General features: G+C 41.4%; 3 protein-coding genes across 3 annotated transcripts in view; 2 read left to right on the top strand and 1 right to left on the bottom strand.

The window, feature by feature from the left end:
• Positions 1 to 591: 591 nt before the first annotated feature.
• On the bottom strand, positions 592 to 1,308 carry LOC128708356 (leucine-rich repeat-containing protein 57). The gene has a single exon (XM_053803331.1). It carries the CDS (start codon positions 1,306 to 1,308, stop codon positions 592 to 594), a length of 717 nt encoding a protein of 238 aa, XP_053659306.1.
• Positions 1,309 to 1,859: 551 nt separating this feature from the next.
• Positions 1,860 to 4,003, top strand: LOC128707329 (lipid scramblase CLPTM1L). Its single transcript, XM_053802281.1, has 7 exons — positions 1,860 to 2,113; positions 2,182 to 2,374; positions 2,512 to 2,868; positions 2,931 to 2,999; positions 3,071 to 3,480; positions 3,548 to 3,799; positions 3,865 to 4,003. Exons 1-7 carry the CDS (start codon positions 1,860 to 1,862, stop codon positions 4,001 to 4,003), a joined length of 1,674 nt encoding a protein of 557 aa, XP_053658256.1.
• A 10,411-nt stretch (positions 4,004 to 14,414) lies between these two features.
• The window catches only part of LOC128709953 (homeobox protein unc-4-like), a 57,543-nt gene continuing 51,463 nt past the window's right edge, over positions 14,415 to 20,494 (top strand). The window contains exon 1 of the mRNA XM_053804988.1: positions 14,415 to 14,805. Within this exon, the coding sequence (XP_053660963.1) occupies positions 14,415 to 14,805 (391 nt within the window). The remainder of the gene's footprint in view (positions 14,806 to 20,494) is intronic.

Here is a 20,494-nt window from a genome sequence, read left to right as displayed (position 1 = left end):
TAACAATATTAGATCGTTTTGGTGAAATAAAAATCCCACCGTCATAGATTTTTAACTTTGCATCCCATAGTTCAGCAGAGATCATTTGAGGAAAAGGGAGACAGTTGAGTAAAAGAAAAGAGACAGAGAAATTCAGCGAATTCGAACATGAATTTAAAATATTCGAACTTGCAACAGACACGGAAAGTTCTTGCTTTTACCAAAACGGAGATTTTTATTTTGGCTGATGAATATTGCCCTTAACATTATACGAAACATTTAACACAAATACACCCTAGTTGAGGTGTCGATTTTCACTGAACATTTTACGATACATACATTTTATTTCAAAATATGCAAATTATAACAAATCGTTCTTTTACATCAGCAAATCAGCGTATTCCTGCTAGTCTCGTCTTACGCACTAAATAGATCTATCAACAAACGGTGTATAAGAACATGATCGTTGCATGCATTTCGATAAAATACGGTGATAGGTGGCGGATGCACAGATATCTAAACAGGATCGGATCTATCGTTTTTGAATAAATTACTTCCCAACGCGAGCTTCCTGGTCTCGGATACATCATGCTCGGATCAAATTGGACCATCTTAAGAAATCTTTTTCCGCACTGCTGTATACCGCTCCATGTATACGTCATACCCTTGCAGTTCATTAAACTGCTTGGAGTTGAAAAGGTTACCATCGACGCACAGATTGCACACTTTCGATTCGATTAGGATTCTCGGATTTATTGCGGATATCTGCAGACAGTTCTCCTCCAAGCGTAATGTCTTCAGTTTAGGACAATCGGCTATCTCTTCGGCGACGATGGTAATTTGGTTTTGATTCAAGTTCAGCTCGATAACCTGCAACGATTTCACCTCTGGCGGAACTTCCGTTATTTTGTTCCTCGAAAGGTCTAGCAAATCCAGCTGCTTCAGCTCGCAGAATACTACCGGAAACGTGTTGATCTGATTGTTACTGAGGATCACTTGCTTCAGGTGGGTGCAGCTCGACAGACTTCTTGGTACGGAAGTGAGCAGATTGTTCATCATGTTCAGAGTTTCCAGCTTCACCAAGACGCCGATGCACTCGGGAACTAGAGCTATTTTGTTTCCGCTAGCGTTCAGATGCTTGAGGAGGGTGAATTTTGCTATGTCGTCTGGTAAAACTGTGAATCGGTTTTCCGATATGTCCAATGTTTTCAACACATTCGGGAATGTTTTCAGCGCCGAAGGAAACTCGTCGAGCCGCAGTAGCGATATCTTCAGCACACCCGTTTTCTTTGCAGTCTCAAAATGTTGCTTCACTTGTTTGTTTCCCATTATTGCACACTGGTAGAAGGCTGCAAAATAGATTAATTTGGAACTTTTATGGTGCGATTTGGGTTAGTAGAAAATGGATAGAAAAATGATTTGTTGTTATTTTCCCCATACGATTTCCACTGTCAAGCTGACGTGTTCAGCCCAGTGAAAAATATCTACCATTCATACGTTAACTATCTGTTCGTCAGATCGCAATTTACATTTTATAGGACTTAATATAGGGCGGCTTCATATAATAAATGGATATCCAATGGAAATGGTCATTTTTGTACACATTTAAATGACTTTAGTTCTAATGAATGTATGAAAAGAGCGCAAGTAAAGATAAGTAAAAAACGTCAGCATGTACTGGGGAAGTCCCACTGTGCATTGGAACGTAAACAAACTGTGATTTGTTGTCAAAATCATACCGGGAAAGAAAAGATTCTAGCGCCGTAAAATAATTACTTTTCTCTTTTGCAAACTATTTGTGATAACATGTAATTTTGTGCATGAGCAAATTGGAAGATTGTTGTATTTGTTCTCTCCCCAGTACCTAAACGAACGATAAGATGAAGCTCATGTCCTTATCGTCGGTCTGTGGCATTGTTTTCCTGTGTTACATTTTACATTCCACGTATACACTTTACATGCTGTTTCGGGCACCGCAATGTACTGATACGCCCTGTTACCGGTCTCAGCTGACCAAGGGCAAGTTCCTGCAGCTTTCACTGTACACTTCCGCGCTTGCAAACCCTTCCAGTGCAGCAAAAGTGGCCAAGCTCGGTACCATCAATCCGTTCGATCCGTTTATTGAGCTTGATAAGTGAGTGGAACTTAAACGTCTGATAAAAAGATAATTATTTTCTAATCTCATCTTCTTGTTGGTTTTAGATCCTACACGATCAATTTGCCCAAAGAGACGCGTTCCAATGGTACGCTTTACATGTTTGCGGTACTGACGAAGAGTGCCAAATCGTTGGACTGGGACTCGGTAAGAAGCCAGAGCACATCGGTGATCAAAAAGTTTGCCTTGACGCACTATATGCTACCAAAAGCAGCTGCAATCAATTTGCTTAACGACAAGGTAAGTACGATTATACGGGTATAGCATCTGCTGCATCTCAGTAATATGTCTCGGTCTATGGCTCTTGACCTGAGGGTCAATTAGGCTAACAGATAACCTTCATTTATTAACTGTGCTGATTAAATACTTTTCCCCAGAGTACGACAAAACGGCCTAGTAAATCCATGAATCAAAAACGAGTCGCCCACATCCGGCAAAATGTGTTCATACACATCATTACGGAACAGTTTTCTGTGTCTCCAAGGGATGTACCAGCGGAACTGGCACGAGACATTCGCATCACTCCGGACAATTTGGTAATGCCAATAATACGAAATGATTTCGCCAAAGAAAAGCTAGCCGATCTGGTGGAAATCGACCCGAAAACAACGGAAGCCACCGTAACAATACATTACGCGCCCAGTTCGGTTGGCAAGATCAAGATGTTGGCACAGATCGAACGGGCTATGTCGGACCTAACGAGGTTTGGTTTTAGCGAGAAAGATATCGATGAGGTACCGAGCCTGATGGTGCTGTAGAACCTTTCAATGTCTTAGTTGTATGTTCTTTATTACAGGTGAAATCAATTTTCTCCGACACGAATGTTTATTTACTTTGTGGAACAATCATCATCAGCAGTGTCCACGTAAGTAGCGGACTTTGATTTCCATTTTTCACAAAGTGCAACATTTTATCTCTTGCTCATTCTTCTTACAGCTCCTGATAGATTTCCTTTCGTTCAAAAATGATATTCTGTTCTGGAAGCACAAACGTACCTATGCCGGGCTATCGATGCGAAGTACACTATGGCGAACATTCAGCCACATAATAATATTCTTGTATCTGATGGATGAAGAAACCTCACTGCTCATTCTGATACCAACGGGCATTGGAACGCTGATCGAGGTGTGGAAGGCGAAGAAAATCCTAAAGCTCGATATTAGTTTGCGCCAAGGCATTCGGTTCCGATCGAGCGAAGAAGACACGGATGTGTCGAGCGATATTCAAACGCAGGAAAACAATACGCAGGAGCTGGACAAGGAAGCGATGCGGTATTTAAGCTTTGTACTGTACCCGTTGTGTATTGCTGGAGCTGTTTACTCGTTACTGTATCTTCCCCACAAGAGGTAAGTCTTTCTGGTTCATTTCGGTAGCAAAGGCCCTTTATAATGATGTCTTCTGATGCGTCTACAGTTGGTATTCGTGGACAATCAGCTCAATGGCAAACGGAGTGTATGCATTCGGGTTCCTGTTTATGCTGCCCCAACTGTTCATCAACTACAAGCTGAAATCGGTCGCCGCTCTTCCGTGGCGTGTGTTCATGTACAAATCGTTCAACACTTTCATTGATGACGTGTTTGCCTTCATCATAACGATGCCGACCGCTCACCGGTTTGCCTGCTTCCGGGATGATATCGTGTTTCTGGTCTATCTCTACCAACGATGGTACGTACATCAAGCGAATGTAGGTGAATTGAGAAGAATTATGTTACATTATGTCTTTTTTCTAGGTTGTATCCTGTCGATAAAACACGCATCGATGAAGACGAACGCGCTCTTATGGGCAAAGAGGAAAATTCAACCGACGCTCATGAGGATCGACAGCAGTTGAAAAAGCTTGACGCTAAAGAAAATAAGAAAGATAATTAAACATCATATACCATCGCGCTATTACGTAGTTAAAGTTTCTAATATTGTAATTTGAGCCTTACACGAATCAACACAAATGGTGGTAGCCGTGTCCTTTCAAGCCAACACAACGGACGCACAACAAACAATATGTAGTAAATAGCGCACTGCGCGTAGTGTTTTGTACGGATACATGGTGCGGCCAATTGTACTGCCAGTTACGTTGACGTTATTCGCTCATTTACAAGAGTCATTGCGTTCCATCCATAGTATTACGTTTATAATTGAAAACTATATTTTTTTAATTGCTTTAATCGGGCAACATGTTTGATGCTGGTAGTTAATATTTCCCCATATTTTTTTTTATCTAAAATGCATTTCTGTATCGTTAGTAACGAATCGTATATCCATTCAAGTAAATAAATGATCTTAAAAGCTATCTTATAAATCATGTGAATAAAATAGAAGATAAAAAAAGAATGACTATTCGTGATGGTTTTGCTTCAGAGTGGCAGATAAATCGAATCGTTGCTATTTGCTTTCAGAAATATTCGTACCATTATATCTGATGTATGCAGAAATCAGCAGAAAACATCACGTAGAACGAACAAATCGGGTGGTTGCACAGTAGGAAACGGATCATATTTGCAAAATCGGTTCTGAAGAGCAATTTCCTTGCAGTTTGTGATAGAAACATGTATTGTACACGTTTTTCAAGCATGGTTCGTGGTATATGATACAGCTACACTTTTTCTTCTGTCCATCCGGCTGTAGTAACGAATGATTGTTTTACATTCGTCCCACAGTGGCCCATCCCAGCGTGTGGCCTCATTTTCAGCTTTATTTCAGCAAACAGAAGTCGGACGAATCTATTATGAAACCGAACCATAATGTACCAATACAAATGCTTTTGCGGCTCGCCATGTGTTTATCCCTTTAGTGCGGCTCTTATCTTTTGAATCAGAACCAAAAGAAAAGGAAAATTAGATGTTTGTTTCCGTCGTCCAGCTGAAGTATCGGTGGAAGTAAAACCCACAGCTAGTATTGAGTCCAGTTTGATTACACCAGCAGTGGAAATGGAAAAGCTCTTCATAAAACCATTCTCCTCCGTGTTCTGGGTGAATCAATTTCTGCTTAGACATATGCCATACTAAAACAAGATGGTCTGCAAATGGGAGGGCAATTTAGGAAGAATTTTATGCCTCTCCCCGACTCAAACCGGTAATGATCATGGGTCGAGATGGCAACAACTCGTATCAGATGTTTCCAGATCAATGTAATGAATTCAATTCGAGCAGAAACGACATCGTGCTTTCCCATGGCGAAAGGAACGCATATTCGTCGGCCATCAAAATATCATTCCATTTGTATTGGGTAAGCTTTTAATAGAAACTGGGGTGTGCTCGGAAGCATCCGTTTCAATAGAATCCCGCTCTAGGGGGGAAAACATGCCGGAAAGATATAAAGAACCAATCCGCACGGAATTATTAATGCCGCTTGTGTAAATTTCCATTAAAACAATCTCTAAATCACACTCCCAGCCACACCACACACGTTTCCAACGGCGTAAGGCGGGGTGAAAGACGTTCTTGCGGTGGTTTTTGGTCTTTTGATGTTGGAAAGTCGCCAAATCGTCCGATCAGATGCGGCATTTTCTTTCACCCTCGGTACACATAGCCGTGATACAGTTATATACAAACGCATCAAAGATGTATGAAATCAAGATGAATAATGGTGGGTGGGAAGAAAATTGCGTCGTGGAGTTTTTGGGTGGGTTGGGTTCGGAGGCGTTCACGGACCAGACAGAAGGCTGAAGCAAAAACAAAAAAAAAAACACAAACCCATCTAATGTGCAACTTTTCACCGTAATAATCGGAGAAGGGAACCACTCCCGCTTGGGAGGTAATGTGTTCGAATTAAAAACAATTCTGCAAACGATTGTTTTCCATCGCATGTTGTCATTTTGGGAGTTTAGTACGCTTCCATTACATTAGCGTGTAACTCATCTTTATTCATATGCTTTACTGTGAAAAAATAAACACTCTCCCAATCGCATTCGCTTGTAAATAGATAATAAACTTTAATGAAGTTTTTCGGTGTCAGAAAACGATTTGCCAAAACGTTTGAACAAAGCTAAGCGGGAATGGTTGCGACGCTTTTGTTACGTAGATTGTAGACTAATCATTGTAAAGTGTATCATAACTATTTAGTTACATCATTACGCGGGCCCACATTCGGGCTCAGCCTGATGGCTCAAGGGGTTGGATATTATCTATTTGGTTGACACGTGCTTAACATTTTTACTGGGGATCGTTCAAATGGGGATGATGTGATTGAACTGATTGTTTATGAGCAATATACACTCTCTCCTCTTTTTGGTAAAGTTCGTAGTAATTAAGGGGGTAGTAGACTCTGCCACAAACAAGGAATCAAGATTAAAAAACAGTTTGTTTTTGGACTCAAACAATCTTTGGAGCGTCTGCTTTATCGTAAACTTTGACCAAAGTTCATGAGAAACTCCATTCCAAAGTTACGGACCTAACATCAAGGCATTGTCGCATTTCCCAAGAAGAAGTTGCTTGATGCATTACTATGAATAGGTGCGAGTGTCAAAGACGATAAGCGACTCACTTGCATATTACAATCATTCAAAGAGCGAGGAGTTAAGGAGTTAGGGAGGTTGGTTAATAGGTTTTAATAACTCACTCACTCCGATTTGATTCACAATATTGAGTAGTTTTACGTATCATTATGTTCCTAGATACCACATTATTTAAGTGAGCGAACATCAGAGTTCCAGAGCTTGTTCCAAAAAATGGCTCTTTGGGACAAGGTTTTGTGACCATTTTTGCAACCTATTGTCAATTTTCCAATTTTTTTAACATGTATAAAAAACCCTTACGTTCGATGTCAGAAAATGAAGTATTGATTTGATTTCATCTTCAACAATTTGGTCTCTATAATGGTCGCCAATTTCCAAAATTTCGTCAGAGATGCCACATTGCAATTACAAAGAGTTAACCAAATGAGCAGAAAATCATCTTTATAAGGGCACCGGAGAGTTCTACCTCATCAAACAAAACTAAATTTAAGGAAGAAAATTTAATTAAAGAATTAATATCGAATAGTGTTACTTTTTTGTAGTTTGATATTTGATTTGGTACATGTAGTTAATAATAATTCACTAAACCACAGTTTTGTAAAGCTCTTCACACACACTAAACAACCAAATCCAATCCAAACCGGTGTAGAAAACGACGAAGCTCCGCTACACAACACGTCCTCATAAATGAAAATCATTTAGCGCAAAGCTGAAAATAAACTCCTGTAATAATCATCATCTGGTGCTGCTCAACGATCGTTGTTTCCGGTTCGGTGGGTTTACCCAGGGGCCGTATCTTTTCGCCATAATGGCTGTGCGCTTCGTTTCCACCAGGCCATTTATCGATTTTATCGCATTCCAACCAACTCCGTATGGCGAACATACGGTGGCCTGCGGGAAGGAAGAGGAATGGAACGACCCAAGGTAAAGGTGCCAACACCGCCGAAACAGCCCAACCAAGATTTGGCACACTCGGCATCAGCGTGACCCGTTATGGCGAGGGCCCGGGTTTGCATAAGTAATTTATGGCACACGGTAGCGAGTATATAACCGCGACTCGTTAGTAACTCTATTAGGCTTATAATTGTTCGCTAATTCGATTCCACTTGCAGCCGGCCGAGTGAATTGATAAATGCGCACCGCATACCAAAACGATGAGCGGGGACTTTTGGGGCGGGAAGTGGAAAGGGGGGGATCTCCCAGTGGGGGGAAAATATTAAATCAACTGCTCAACGAGGGCCACATGAAAATGTGGAACAGGACCTGTTCATCTAACATTTATCTGGCCCTTGATCGAGCGTCGGTTAATGGCAGCGGAAATGATAAATAATTTTTGATCATTATGTGCATTCGGGTATGATTCAATTGTAAGCTTTCGAAAAGCGCGCTACTGCCAACGACTGGCGCGAAAAGCATCGCCGGTCAAATTGCTGCAGCATAAATTTGAAAGTTTATCAAGTGAAAACACATCCCAGCGTACCGAAAGTAGCGCTTTTTATGCCGTACCGCCGTATGATTGAATTGTGAATCGATTATGTTACTTTTCCCTCAGCTGCCGATAATTGAAACGTCTCTATCGGACAGGAAAAACCAAGCCCCGGACAGCCTTTCGCCACTTGTCGTGCGATAATTTCTTCCAACACCCAACTTACGTAGCAAACCGACCGTTTGCGCAACGTTAAAATGGCGAAACATTTTTCATTTTGTTTTGTATTATTTTTTCGGCGTGGTTTGGGTTGCCATAAAACGTGAGCTATTTACTACGGTGAGCAGATGTTGAAAGTTTAAAAAGGCGCTGGGATGGTAAATAACACAAGGCGGCACCTTGCCTGCTTTCAACGCATCACTATTTGCTCATTAATCAGACTTTGCAAGCTTTAGTTTGGGTATTTTAATTTACTTCGTTCATTTGTACGTAAATCGGTCAGTGTAGTTTGATGAAAATAAATATAAAACAACCTTTTGGGTGATCTTCAGTAGCTACTTTGAATGTGTTAGTTAAAAAATAATATGAAAGGATAGAAAATATAACACATCGATGAATCGGTATAAGACGAGAACAGTCTTTATATTTTTAACTTTATTTAATAATATATGTAAGGTTTATTTAAAAAACAGTTTTTATATTATTTTCTAGAAATTGCAGGATTTGTTAAAATCTTATTTAAATTTCAAACTGATGCACTGAAACATAACATTGATATAGTTTGTAGCAAGTTAACTCAACACCATACAAAAACGCAACTTCTCAATGTACTCTCAAGGTGTATTTTTCAAAATTAATAAAAATTGGCAAAAACGGTACCCAGTTTACACAGAAAACCTGAATGCTGATCGACTTAAAGTTGTTAATGTGTAGCACTTGTGTACTATACCTTTTATATTCAAGTTCATTTCTTTATGCCTTGAAGACAAAATACTGAAAATTGTACTTAAAATTCCACGACGTGATTAAACATACGTTGAGCTTTTAACAGAATGATGAATGATAAAGTTTAAAATAAACCTTTGTATAATTTGTTTGACAAACTGTTTGAGATTTTAGCAAACCTACGGCTCACATAAAGAGCAATCTGGCTAATATAAAGGATCAAATTCATTTTTGAATCCATTTCATTATCTTGATATTTAAAAGAAGATTTCATTAAAATCATACCCCAAATTATATCTTTGTGGTCACTTTTCATTTAAGTCCCCAAAAAAAACATTGAGCCTTGAGCCTGGAAAATCTTGAAATCTGGATATTGCCAATGTATTTAAGTGTACAAAATGTAAACTATTTAGTATAAAATTTGTTTCTTTTATAAGTTTCCTCACTTTTCGTACCAGCTTCGTTACATCGTCTATACCGAACCATCATCTTCATCATCGCCCGGACCAGGAAGTGGCACAAAAAATTAATCAATCCTGATTAGCAGCAAAACCGTGCGGTGCTGCCGTTTGGAAGTGGCCGATGATTTTATGATGGTGCTGCGTTTCAGTGATCTATTATGGCCGGAATCGTTCGCTAAAGTACCGTACGTGACATCTGCGCACCTTCTTCCCATGCAGCACGGGCCCATGCGAAAGAAACCGTGCCGATGCTGTCGAGGAAACGGAAAGCATAGACTCTACCGGAAAAAGATCGGTGAATAGGAAAAGGGTGGGGGTATAAGAGGGGAGCACAGGGAAGAATTGGTTTGTGCTGAACATACATAAATGCATACATATACTCCCCCTTCCCCCCTCCATTCCCTCATGTACGAACCTTCTACGACACTTAAGGGCAGCCGAAATTGGGCAGCGAATTGTGAAATATGGTGCGAAAAAGTCAACGAGGAAAACGCACGTTTTTCCGGGATTGGGAGGATGGGAGATAAATAAAAAAGAAGAATGACCCCTACATAAAATGGCGCGCATGTCCGCCTGCTCTGGGAACAGGGGGCAGGGTGTGGAGAAGAAGGGGCGCGCACGGAGAGGACTAGAATCTCTGCTCAAATCAGGACAAATTTCGTATCATCCTAGTTTTTCTCGGTTGGAAAATAGAAAACATGGCCAGGGGGATGGGGGGTGCCGTTAGATTGTTTTCTGCTCACGACAGTGTGAGGAAGCACAAGCGAATGACCGGGCTTCGGGGGTAAGGGAGGTTGGCAAATATGCTGCAGCACATATGGGACCCAAAACGTATGGCAGACCCACCAGTTCCATGATGCAATAGCAGCGAATTGAAATGAGATGAATCATTGTGGAAGAGCTACACGAAGAGCGTTACATGATCTCGCTTTTCGGCATTTAACAAATTGAGGCTTTACGAGACTGAAACACTCGGCGGCATTGTGTGTCATCCTCTCTCTCTCGCTCGCTTACACGTTCAATCTCCAGCATCCACAACGGCTTTCAATATATGCATGGCAAATGGGGGAAAACTACGATGCAAACAAGCGATGTGTCCTTTCCGGTGACGCATTTACGTGACGAGGGCGTGGGACGAGGTCCAGAGGACCAGCCAAAACTTATGTACAATCTACTTAAATTCAATACACAGACCAATTCCCGAGATGTCAAAACGCGAAATTTAATCAAAGCAACCCATCGCATGCGGCTCTGTCCGCTTTGCTCCTAGCCAAAAACCCGCACGCATACAATTACAGAGTGAAATTGAACCTTTTAACCTCTCTCTTTCTGTCTCTCTTTGTCTGGCTCTCGTTATGTTTTATGCGGCCCCGGGAAACGTTTGTGACGAAGTGAGTGAGTGTTCGCCTATCAAACTCGTCGGCTCCATGCGATGCATTATTCAACGGTGGAAGAGTCAGGGGTCAGTAGGTTGGAAACGTGGGGAAGCGGCGAGGAAATATTTATGTACCAACATTATTAGCCAGAAAGATGATAACGATACTGTTGGGAGACCGGGTGCTGGGGAACTTGGTTGGCAATCATGCGCATCAAGAGAATCCGGAAGCCCGAGCGAGGACCTGCGCAATGACCAGGACACAATCGAGAAAAGGACAGCCTTCGGAGTTTCGGAGTTGACGGTTCTGACGGAAAATCATGGCCCACTTGTTGAGAAGCTACGGACTGCGGGTTGGACAGGGGAGAGCGGCAACAAGAGTGTCAATTATCAATGGAAGTTGCACTCAATTGAAAAGGATTGATTTGGAAAAGAAAAAGCCATTTATTTTTCAATTAGCCGCAGATGCGAAACGGTTTGGAAAATGAAACGAGTGTCCTTAAAAGTTTTGCAACGCGAAAAGTGTCACCAATGAAGATGATAGCTAGGCGTATTTACGATTAAAATGGGAATTTTGGGCAAATATGAAGAAAGCTCATGCTTGAAGATGATGGATTTTAGCTACGAAATGGTGGAAATTCTATTGTTTTCGATAGAGACGACGTTCTTTGTGATCTTAATGATATTCCTCTGTTAAGGTAGTGACGTGCGGCCTTTTATTTCTATTAAAAACATTAGAGAAATTGAAATTAAATTGTGACTAACCACTTCAAATCACGTTTCATTGTTCGCGCCGTCGTCCATGAAACATTTCAAGCGCGAAATATTTCAACATGGCACCAGCTGTAAGATTTTCACGTTTGTGATTGGCTCGCGCATCTCACGAAACGTTGTAATACGCTCCTCCCCCTTTGTGGCGCGTTTTCTCGAAATTCTCGTCGATTCTTCTTCTTCTTTTCTACCGAAACATCGTGGGGAAACATCGAAAACACATCGCAACCCTCGAGCCGCCTCTCGCGAGCATAAAAATTTTTCATTTCCAAGCAATCCAACGGCCGAAACCGATGTGTGCTGCTGTGCGCGGGACCTGTAGCGATTGTTTATACATTTTAACGCGAGTGATTAAGGTGACGTGGTAATAAATTATGTGTATGATTGAATTTTTTTGTTCGCTTTGTTTCGTCACATTGCTTTAAATCAATTTCAACAACTGCGTCTATGATACTGTGAATGTAAACATTAGAACGGTGTCCTGATGAGATAATTGGTGTATTTATGTGTGTATCCTGGCGTTCTAGTGTTTTGTAAACAAATTGCATTTCGGCATTACAACCATTTGGGAGTGATTAAATCCTAGGGACACATGTACAAAGAACACAAGTGCATAATCATAAAATACGTGCTATAAGAAAAACAATCATTTCTCAGTGAGTGTAAAGTGTCCTGTCTGATCCGGTCATCAAACGTAGTTATAATTGCACTCATTAGTATAGAATGACTTCCACGTATTTTTTTTATTTTGTGATTATTTGCATAGTTAATCGTCTTTCAAAACTATTCATAAATTAGTTTTATTAAATATATAACTTTTTGACAATGTTCACAATGTTTTAATATTGTTTAATTTACTTTGAGTTAATATCAAGAGAAAATTACTAAACTAAAGAAAACGAATATAATTTAGTAGTAGTATAATTTAGTAGGGAATAGTAAATCAAAAACTAAATTAATGTTATAAAACATTAAAACGTAAACAACAAAACATCAAACAGAACAAAACCAATGATTGCAATATTTGACAATGGATAGAAAAAAAACATGTGAAAGGGATAAAAAATATTCATAAAGCATATTAAAAACAATTCTAACATTTTCTACACAAATCAAGTAAATGAATTTACAAAAGAATAGTTGTTCCATGATTAGTTAAAATATATAACATTATGTGTAAACATTTGTTAAAATCATACATTTCGATAAAGAAATTTGTCTGTCATTACAAACAATACCATTCTGTAAAGATTCTCCAAAAAATATTCAAGTTTTAAAATTTTCCTCCCACGAACTGAAGGGACAACGCTCCCTCACGGTACGGTTAGTGTCGAGTGCAACCCAGGTGCATTAATGTTTGCGTTTTTTGTGTAGTATTAGTTTCTGCTGAAAAGGCACTCGTTCGACGGGGCCATCAGTGTATGTTTGGTTGGTGCGGTGAGTCGTACTGGGTTAGTTGGGAAAACTCGATTCCCATTTGGAGACTTTTCCGGTGTTTTGGTGAGCGAGCGATCGGCGAGTTCGCGTTTGTTGCCGCGTGGTGGTCGTGGTGTTTCACCTATCGTCATTGGGAACGCGGAACGACTAGGCGTACGTACACACATAACCAGCACGGCGTATTTGCGTGCCCGTTGCAGTTCCTCCGTTTGCCTTTTCATGGCTGTTGGTAGAAATAAACAAGTGGTACACAGTGGAAAAAAACCTTTGGCGGCCTGTCGATGACTGGAGGTTATTTGATGAGTGTAAGGAAAAATCGAAGAATTGTACCATTGCCTTCGTTTTTCAGTGCGTTGAGACCCAATTGGAAGTGATTTGCCGGTAATGGAGTGTTATTATTCCAGTAGGAAATTGAATAATGCTTTACACAGAGCTTAAAGCAGAAGTGTACATAAAACACGTGAAAACTGATGTCCTTATTTGTTTGCAATCGATTGAAGGGTAATTATTGCAAACAAATAGAATTGAATCCACCAAAACAAAACAGTCGGACAGAAAACAAAATGTGAAGAGAAAATTATATTAAATAAGATAAATATGTTTTAATTACATCAATTTTACAAAACAATGTGAACTGTGCATAGGTATTTTTTCAAGTGCAACGGACCACGAATGTACTCACAACTGCATTTACCGACGGCATATTGACGTCTTGCTAATACAACGTTCAAAACACAAGAGAAAGCGAAAGAGAACATTTGCTTATTCTCTCTTCTCGTTATTTATTAGTTTTATTTACACTAAAATCTAATTCATTTTTATTTATATACTCATTTCCGTGTTATATCCCCTGGAAAACAGCTCTTGAAACGCTTCAGTGTTACATTTGTGCAATTTATAGTGCAATAAAGGTGAAAAGAAATGCCCCAAAGTGTGTGTAAACAAACAAAGCACTAACAGCGACATGGCAAAGGCCACACAAAGCAATATATGTTTACTCGCAATGCAGCAATCGTCAGATAATGGTGAAAAGGATATAGTTTGTTAGGGAAAACATAGTGCCCGACCAAAAGAAAACATCTTGTGAAGTGAAAACGCTACTGTTTGCATGATCCATAGTGGACCCGGTGATTAATCGACGCTGTCGTTACCGATCGTGTGTGCTGTGTGCGTGTGTGCTCGTGATCGTGATGCGTTGTTGTTTACTGCCCATTTGGTGAACAATAGCGCATAAGTTTTGTTTTAATATTCAATATTGTGCGGCAGTGGCTGTGGTGGCGTGTGTTTTTCCTCCGAAAGACCCCTGTTTCGACGGAGTGTCCACTGTCTCATCCTCGCCCGTCCGCATGTGGGTTTCGCAGCCGGCGGCGCCCCAGTCGGTTGAGCCGTTGACGTCACCGTCATCGTCCTAGAAGATGGTCCTGGAGCATCAGGGAATGCTGCAGAATCTGCAAACGCTTGGCTCGCAGCCAGCCCTGCAACTGTATGCGGCGGCCGCTGCCGCCCAGCTCGCCCCCCGCAACCGCACCAACGTTCCCCCGCAATGGGCCCCCTTCCTGCAGTTCGGTGTGCCGAATGTGTTCGGTGGACACTTCCTGACGCGGCCCCGGTTCGGGCCACCGGGCGCACCACCCAACCTTACCGGGCTGGGCGGTGGCGGTACAGGGACGGGCGTGGGCGTCGGGGTGGGTGCGGGCGGTGGAGCAGGCTTACCCGGGGGGCTTCTGAATGGGGCCTCGCATCCCAACATATCACCTCACCGCGCCATGCAGGGACCACCGAGCGAGGATTCCAACGATGATCGAGGTAGGACCTTCATTCTAGGAAAGCTAATAAGAAAAACACACGGGAGAGTTGGGCAGGGGGCAGCACTTTAAAAATCATCATTGAACAAAGTATCGCATACACGATCGCAGAAAAATAACCAATTATTAGTGTGTGTTTTTGCCACGGTAGTGCAGCGCAAACGGGTGTAATTGTTTACACTTTTTGTTTGCTGCTGCAAACTAACGAGAGCAACATCTCTCGTGCAATCAGCACTATTAGCGCCATTAGCATTGGCCGTTGTGGCGGCGTCTCATCATTTCGAGCCGATTGCAATTATTCAGTCAAAACCGTCTCGAGCTCGAACGGGCGGCTGCGAGCATCGGCAGCACCGACCTCGGTCGGGGAGACGTCGCTTAGACACTGCTAGACGTGTAGCGTAACACCGCATGCACCCGCTGTGCCGTCGATCGTGCCCGGTTATTATCATTTTATTGTAATTCAATAACAACCTCCGCCCAAGCCTAACGGGTGACGGATTTATAATTCAATTATTTGTTGTACGACGACGATCGGCTGCCTGTCAATATTTGCCAGCATATTAGCATCGGCGATCGTGATAATGGGGCAGTAATTGGAACGACCGATCGACGGATGAGGGCTCCTGGACCTGAGGAGGTTCTCCCATAATCTCATCTTCGCACTCTAATTAGATCGTTGTGGCGTGTTTGATGGACGGCATGGATGGAATTAAAGAATAAATAATGAAAAAACCACAACAAAAACAGTGTTCTACCCCTTTTACTCATTGATAAAACTCGCCTCACTCCAAAACGGTAGTTTAATTGTCTACCGGGGGTACTCTAGCGATTTTATGCGTTCGGGAAAACATCATAATACGGATTCATAAACAATGTTTCAACAAAGAAGAACGGATTGGCACCATAAACCATCTCAAACCGCTCGAAAAAGCCCACAGCATCCAAAGCATCCAAAGCTGCCCATGAACACCAGGAGTTTAATCGTTTTACAGCTTAATTTGTGCCCATTTGTTATTGGCCAGAAAGGGCACATTTTCCTGTCGGGGAAGGGGGGGTTTTACCGCTCACTGGCCGGTCGATTTTTACACGCGGCGACCCGGGGGTAGTCATCCAAACATCATCAACCGCGTGTAATGTCGTTCAAGTCCAATCAAATATAATAAACTTCAACGTTTCAAACGCCTTGCAGACCGCAAAAGGTTTGATGGTAGAATAAAAAAAACAAACCTCTTTTCCTCTCCAGTTCCAGTAGCGCAAATCGTCTCGGAATATTCGTACGGGCGCGCATACCTTCCGCTCGGTGTTCGTGGTTGACCATTTCGCATTTAAGATGTGTCTAGTTTTTTGAAAGTGGTGAAATTCGAAACCCATCCGAAAACGATCGTTTTGTGGTGATTTTTACGTGTTTTTATTTTATTTATCGGGTCGGGTCACCGGTTTTCCGCTTTTATGGAGCCCCGTTACGGTTTATTGCCTTACTGCTTGAGCTTGAATTGGACCTACATGTGGCCGTCGTTTTACGATGTCCTTTTGTTTTGGGTTGGGAAAGAACGATTTTCCGTTTGACCACAGTGCATTTAAATGAGCGAAAGTGAGTGTGAGGATTCTGACTGTGATTGGTGGTTAAATAAGTTATTTGTTTATGAAGTACGAGACACTATATTGATCGTTGAAATTATTAAGCATAATTTTATAGAAATGCCTCTGATGAAACGATTTATTTTTACTGACGATTGGAGAAATAAAAAACATTTAATAAAGCATCATATACCACAATATATTACAACGACTATATAATTCTCGCACAAAATACAGAAGTAGCAATTGTAAGATCGCTCGGTCTAGACATTGCTAAAAAAAATTGATTGCAATAAAACTAAGAATTTGTTCATCAGTTCCAATGCAATTTATTCATAAACATACACATAAAGAAATCAACACATTCACAAGTATAGGTGACATGTGTCAGAAGAGTTTCTCTTCTTCTGTGTGGGATTTTACCCTTTGATCTCTTGGTCAGCAATTTTGGACCTTTCTTGACTCCTTATGATCAGTGGAGTTGGATAGTATATCCAGCCTAGAAGCGAATGGTTCGGTTGGGAGTTGCTATAGGTTCTGTCCTATATTTTCATGTATAAAAAGTCTAATATAATAAGAAAAACACTTGATATGATTTTTCTAAAGGTTTTCCCTGGTGATTAAATTATTCATCCTGGTTGAAACCCCATGGCACATTTGAAATTTACCCAACAGTACATCTTGGTTGAAGGGAAAATTTAAGTTGGTACTAAATTAACTAATACAAAGCAAGTTATTAAATACAGTGCTTTTGATCATCTTTAAACCCTCAAACGAATCCAATCCCAACAGTACACACAGCCATTAACATCACAGCTATTCGAAGCATAACTGTGCAGCATAGCACATTCCTTTCCAGCGCCAGTTCGCTGATTCAGGTCACTCACGCCAATAAAATCATCAAAAAATCATCTCCAATGTCCTCACCGATTCCGATCGATAACATTTGCATATCGATTGCTTCATCGCCCGACCGTCCTGTCCGTTCGTAATCAATCGACAAATTATTGAAATCATATTCTAAACACACAACGGCAAGCGACCAAGCAAAAAAAAAATGCATCCGCACAGCCACCAAACGCGGCGTGAAATGGAAGAATCTTGCGGCTGCCGGTTTGAAATGTCGTCAACGGGTGTAATAATAATCGTAACTAATCGGATAATGGGAAGCCGCTGCCGATGTGATCCGAGAGTGGATTTCCACCCGTTCACTTCAACGCTCCATTATGACCGTTGGCCGTGGCAAAGGCCTTAGGCAGACCTCGTAAAGTGTTTGAAATTTTCATTTGGAAGCTTTTAGGTGCGTGTTATGTATTCTCTCTGCGCTTTTTTGTTGAATTTTTGGAATCTGGAAAGAATTTCCTGCTGGTGGTGGTTTATTTATTGATAGTTCTCCGGGCTTCCCCGCTGTTCGGTTGCGATGTAATGTGTTTGATCGTAATAAAATGGTACGATCACCAACCTCATGCTGTTCTGCTGTGCATCAGCTCTAAATGTCCTTTATTCCGATGGGAATGCGCGTTGGAATTAGGTCCCCAAAAAATAATCGATTTTTTCTCACCAACTCGAAGCTTTCCACCCGAATGACCTCTGATTGGCAGAGGTGATTGAAATTCGTGCCCGTTTGGATGCTTCGCTACTCGTTCGTTTGCTTTTTCTATCCAGCATGTCCTAATTTGTTGATAATAGACGAACACAGCCGCACACTCCATTCCAGGAATCTTGCAATCGTCATGCAATAAATCATTTCGCTCGTAAAGAACATCAAGGCTCTGGGCTTATCACAAACTCAATGTCAACCATGTTCCATCGAGCAAGAGCGAAGTGTCGTGTCCAATGATGTTCTGATGGGTTTTTTTAGCGATATCTGTAATTAGCGATCCTCTCGTGGGCTGACACGCAATAAACCGGTCCAAGTTGCTGGAATTGGGAAGAGATGAAGCTTCTTCATGCCAGTAAACATTAGCATTCAAATACGTTTCTAATAGGCAATAATTCTTCACCAGGAAACAAGTTTTGGACGGATGATAATGAGGATAATGCTGAAGATCGATTGGTGTTAATTGTAGTTTTATTTAATATAAAGATTGTCATATTTCTCATGCATTGCAATGGGAGCCGCTTGTTAATATTGTATTAAAAACCCATTTATCTTCTGCGCAATGTGTGTCCATAGCAATTGAATAGATTAAGCAACGATCATGTTTAGAGCGTGATAAACGCATCAAACGTAAAGGCGCCAATGCTACATTGATTGAAAAAACAATGGGGTTGTACAGTTGAGTTTTTGGACTGGAACTTTCATCATAAATCTAACTCCGCCGCAAAGACCACCGCAGTCAGGAAATTAAAAACTCCATCCAACGATCCGGTTGAAACAAATCGGTTAGTGAAGCAGTGAAGTGGCCTTACCACATCGCTCTCATTAATTCATTGTTTACATGATCATGCCCGGTTGGGTGGTGATGCAGTGATTGGAGCTGATGGCTGAAACTAGTGTGTGATTTGGACGGCGCCGGAAGTTGATTGGATTGACCCCGGGCGTAACCTCCGCAGCAGCGATAGCAGTCTGCACACGGAACACGACGATCTTCCTTCAACGATGGTATTTAATTTCGATTAACGTTTCATTTCACTTGCGGATGGTTTCATCATTGCGTTTCGCTATCAGCAAGTAGGGTTTGGCTTCGCTCTACCTACACTCGCCAAGAATGAAGGAGTAAACTAAAGCAGTGGGATTTAACAAGCAAAAAATGAAGCGAAAACAAATTCTACAACACACTACCATGAATCAACAATAGCAATTAAGACAGTTGTGCTCCCACCTAAAGACCACCCCGAACGGGTGATTACAACTTCACGGTATAATTCATCAATTTTGAACCTTTTCTTCTGGTGATTCTTGTGTCTAGATGGAATTGTTGTTTTTTCCCCTTTTTTTAAGATGATTTTGATAGCTCATTCCTTGAAATACCTTTCCTTCTTAAAAGTCATAATATATTTTAATCATTATATTTTTTAGACCACGTTGTCAATCAAACCAGACGTAAAACTTACTTACTTATCAGCTACTGTCTTGGTGTGTTGCAGAAATCTTCTAAGCCGCTCACGGTTGAGTGCCGTCGTCTGCCAATCCAATATCCCGGGGCTTTCTGGCGGACATTGCTCTAACGGCAACGGCCACACTCTATCTCAATTTGGGTCTATCACATTTATTCTATCCATCCAAGAGACTTTAAAAGGGCAGGGTCGTCATGACCACTGCCCACCGGTGCCTGGCGAGTTTAATTCGTTGTGCGATAGTGAGTTAATCGCACAAATCATCATACATGTGGGGTCAAACATCCTTCTAAGCATCTTCATCTCAAGCAAATAACTAAAGGAAGTGCACCAACTTTGGAGGGTGTCCATGTTTCAGAAGCGTATGTGGATGTTGAAACTATATTATGTCAACTTCGGCCATCACGACTCTTCGAGATCTCGATCTTTAGAAAGGCCAATTTTCGGTGATGACTTTGGACATTTCGACGACATTTTCTACGGCTCGCAAAGAGTGATGTTTGTATATCAACGCTGCGTAGGTCAGGGTTCTTTAACAAGGCAGCTGATTTAGTCATCATCATTTTGGGGCTTCACCGCCCCAATAAATTCCACCCCGCATAATGTCACATTTCCCGGCAAATCAATAAAAAGCCTTTATTAGCTCTATTACAATTCAAAATATGTACACAATTTACATGACGTAGCCAGCTCCATCCCACGGGCTTGATGTAGTTCCAGATTGTAGCAACCATCTATTGAACCGCGCAATGTTCCCAATGGGGATGAGAATTTGAATATGGTGATTCGAGCCAATCGGCACATTTTGCCGAACGATTTTCACTGTTGGGATGTATTCAAATTCGAGCGTGTTCTCTTCGGAATGGAAGATGGGGAAAACCTCCGATTGTGTAAAAAAGTGTTGATGTTACTAAAGCTACATGAAACAAACATTGTTCCAAACACTTCGAACCATTTGTTTTGTTTACATACGTTTTCAATAAAACCACATAAACGTGCACCGTGAGGCGTGATCACCATCATCATCATCATCGCCATGAGGCGCATAATAA

Source organism: Anopheles marshallii, chromosome 2 (genome assembly GCF_943734725.1).
Source record: "Anopheles marshallii chromosome 2, idAnoMarsDA_429_01, whole genome shotgun sequence".
In the NCBI taxonomy this organism is placed as follows: Eukaryota; Metazoa; Arthropoda; class Insecta; order Diptera; family Culicidae; genus Anopheles; species Anopheles marshallii.
This window is presented reverse-complemented; position numbering and strand designations above follow the sequence as displayed.

Bases quoted from the DNA above. Each gene is read 5' to 3' on its own strand.
- LOC128707329 (XM_053802281.1), top strand. From the start codon at position 1,860: ATGAAGCTCATGTCCTTATCGTCGGTCTGTGGCATTGTTTTCCTGTGT. The intron at 2,869-2,930 runs GTACCGAGCCTG...TCTTTATTACAG, and splicing joins GCGAGAAAGATATCGATGAG to GTGAAATCAATTTTCTCCGA. The intron at 3,481-3,547 runs GTAAGTCTTTCT...ATGCGTCTACAG, and splicing joins CTGTATCTTCCCCACAAGAG to TTGGTATTCGTGGACAATCA.
- LOC128708356 (XM_053803331.1), bottom strand. From the start codon at position 1,308: ATGGGAAACAAACAAGTGAAGCAACATTTTGAGACTGCAAAGAAAACG.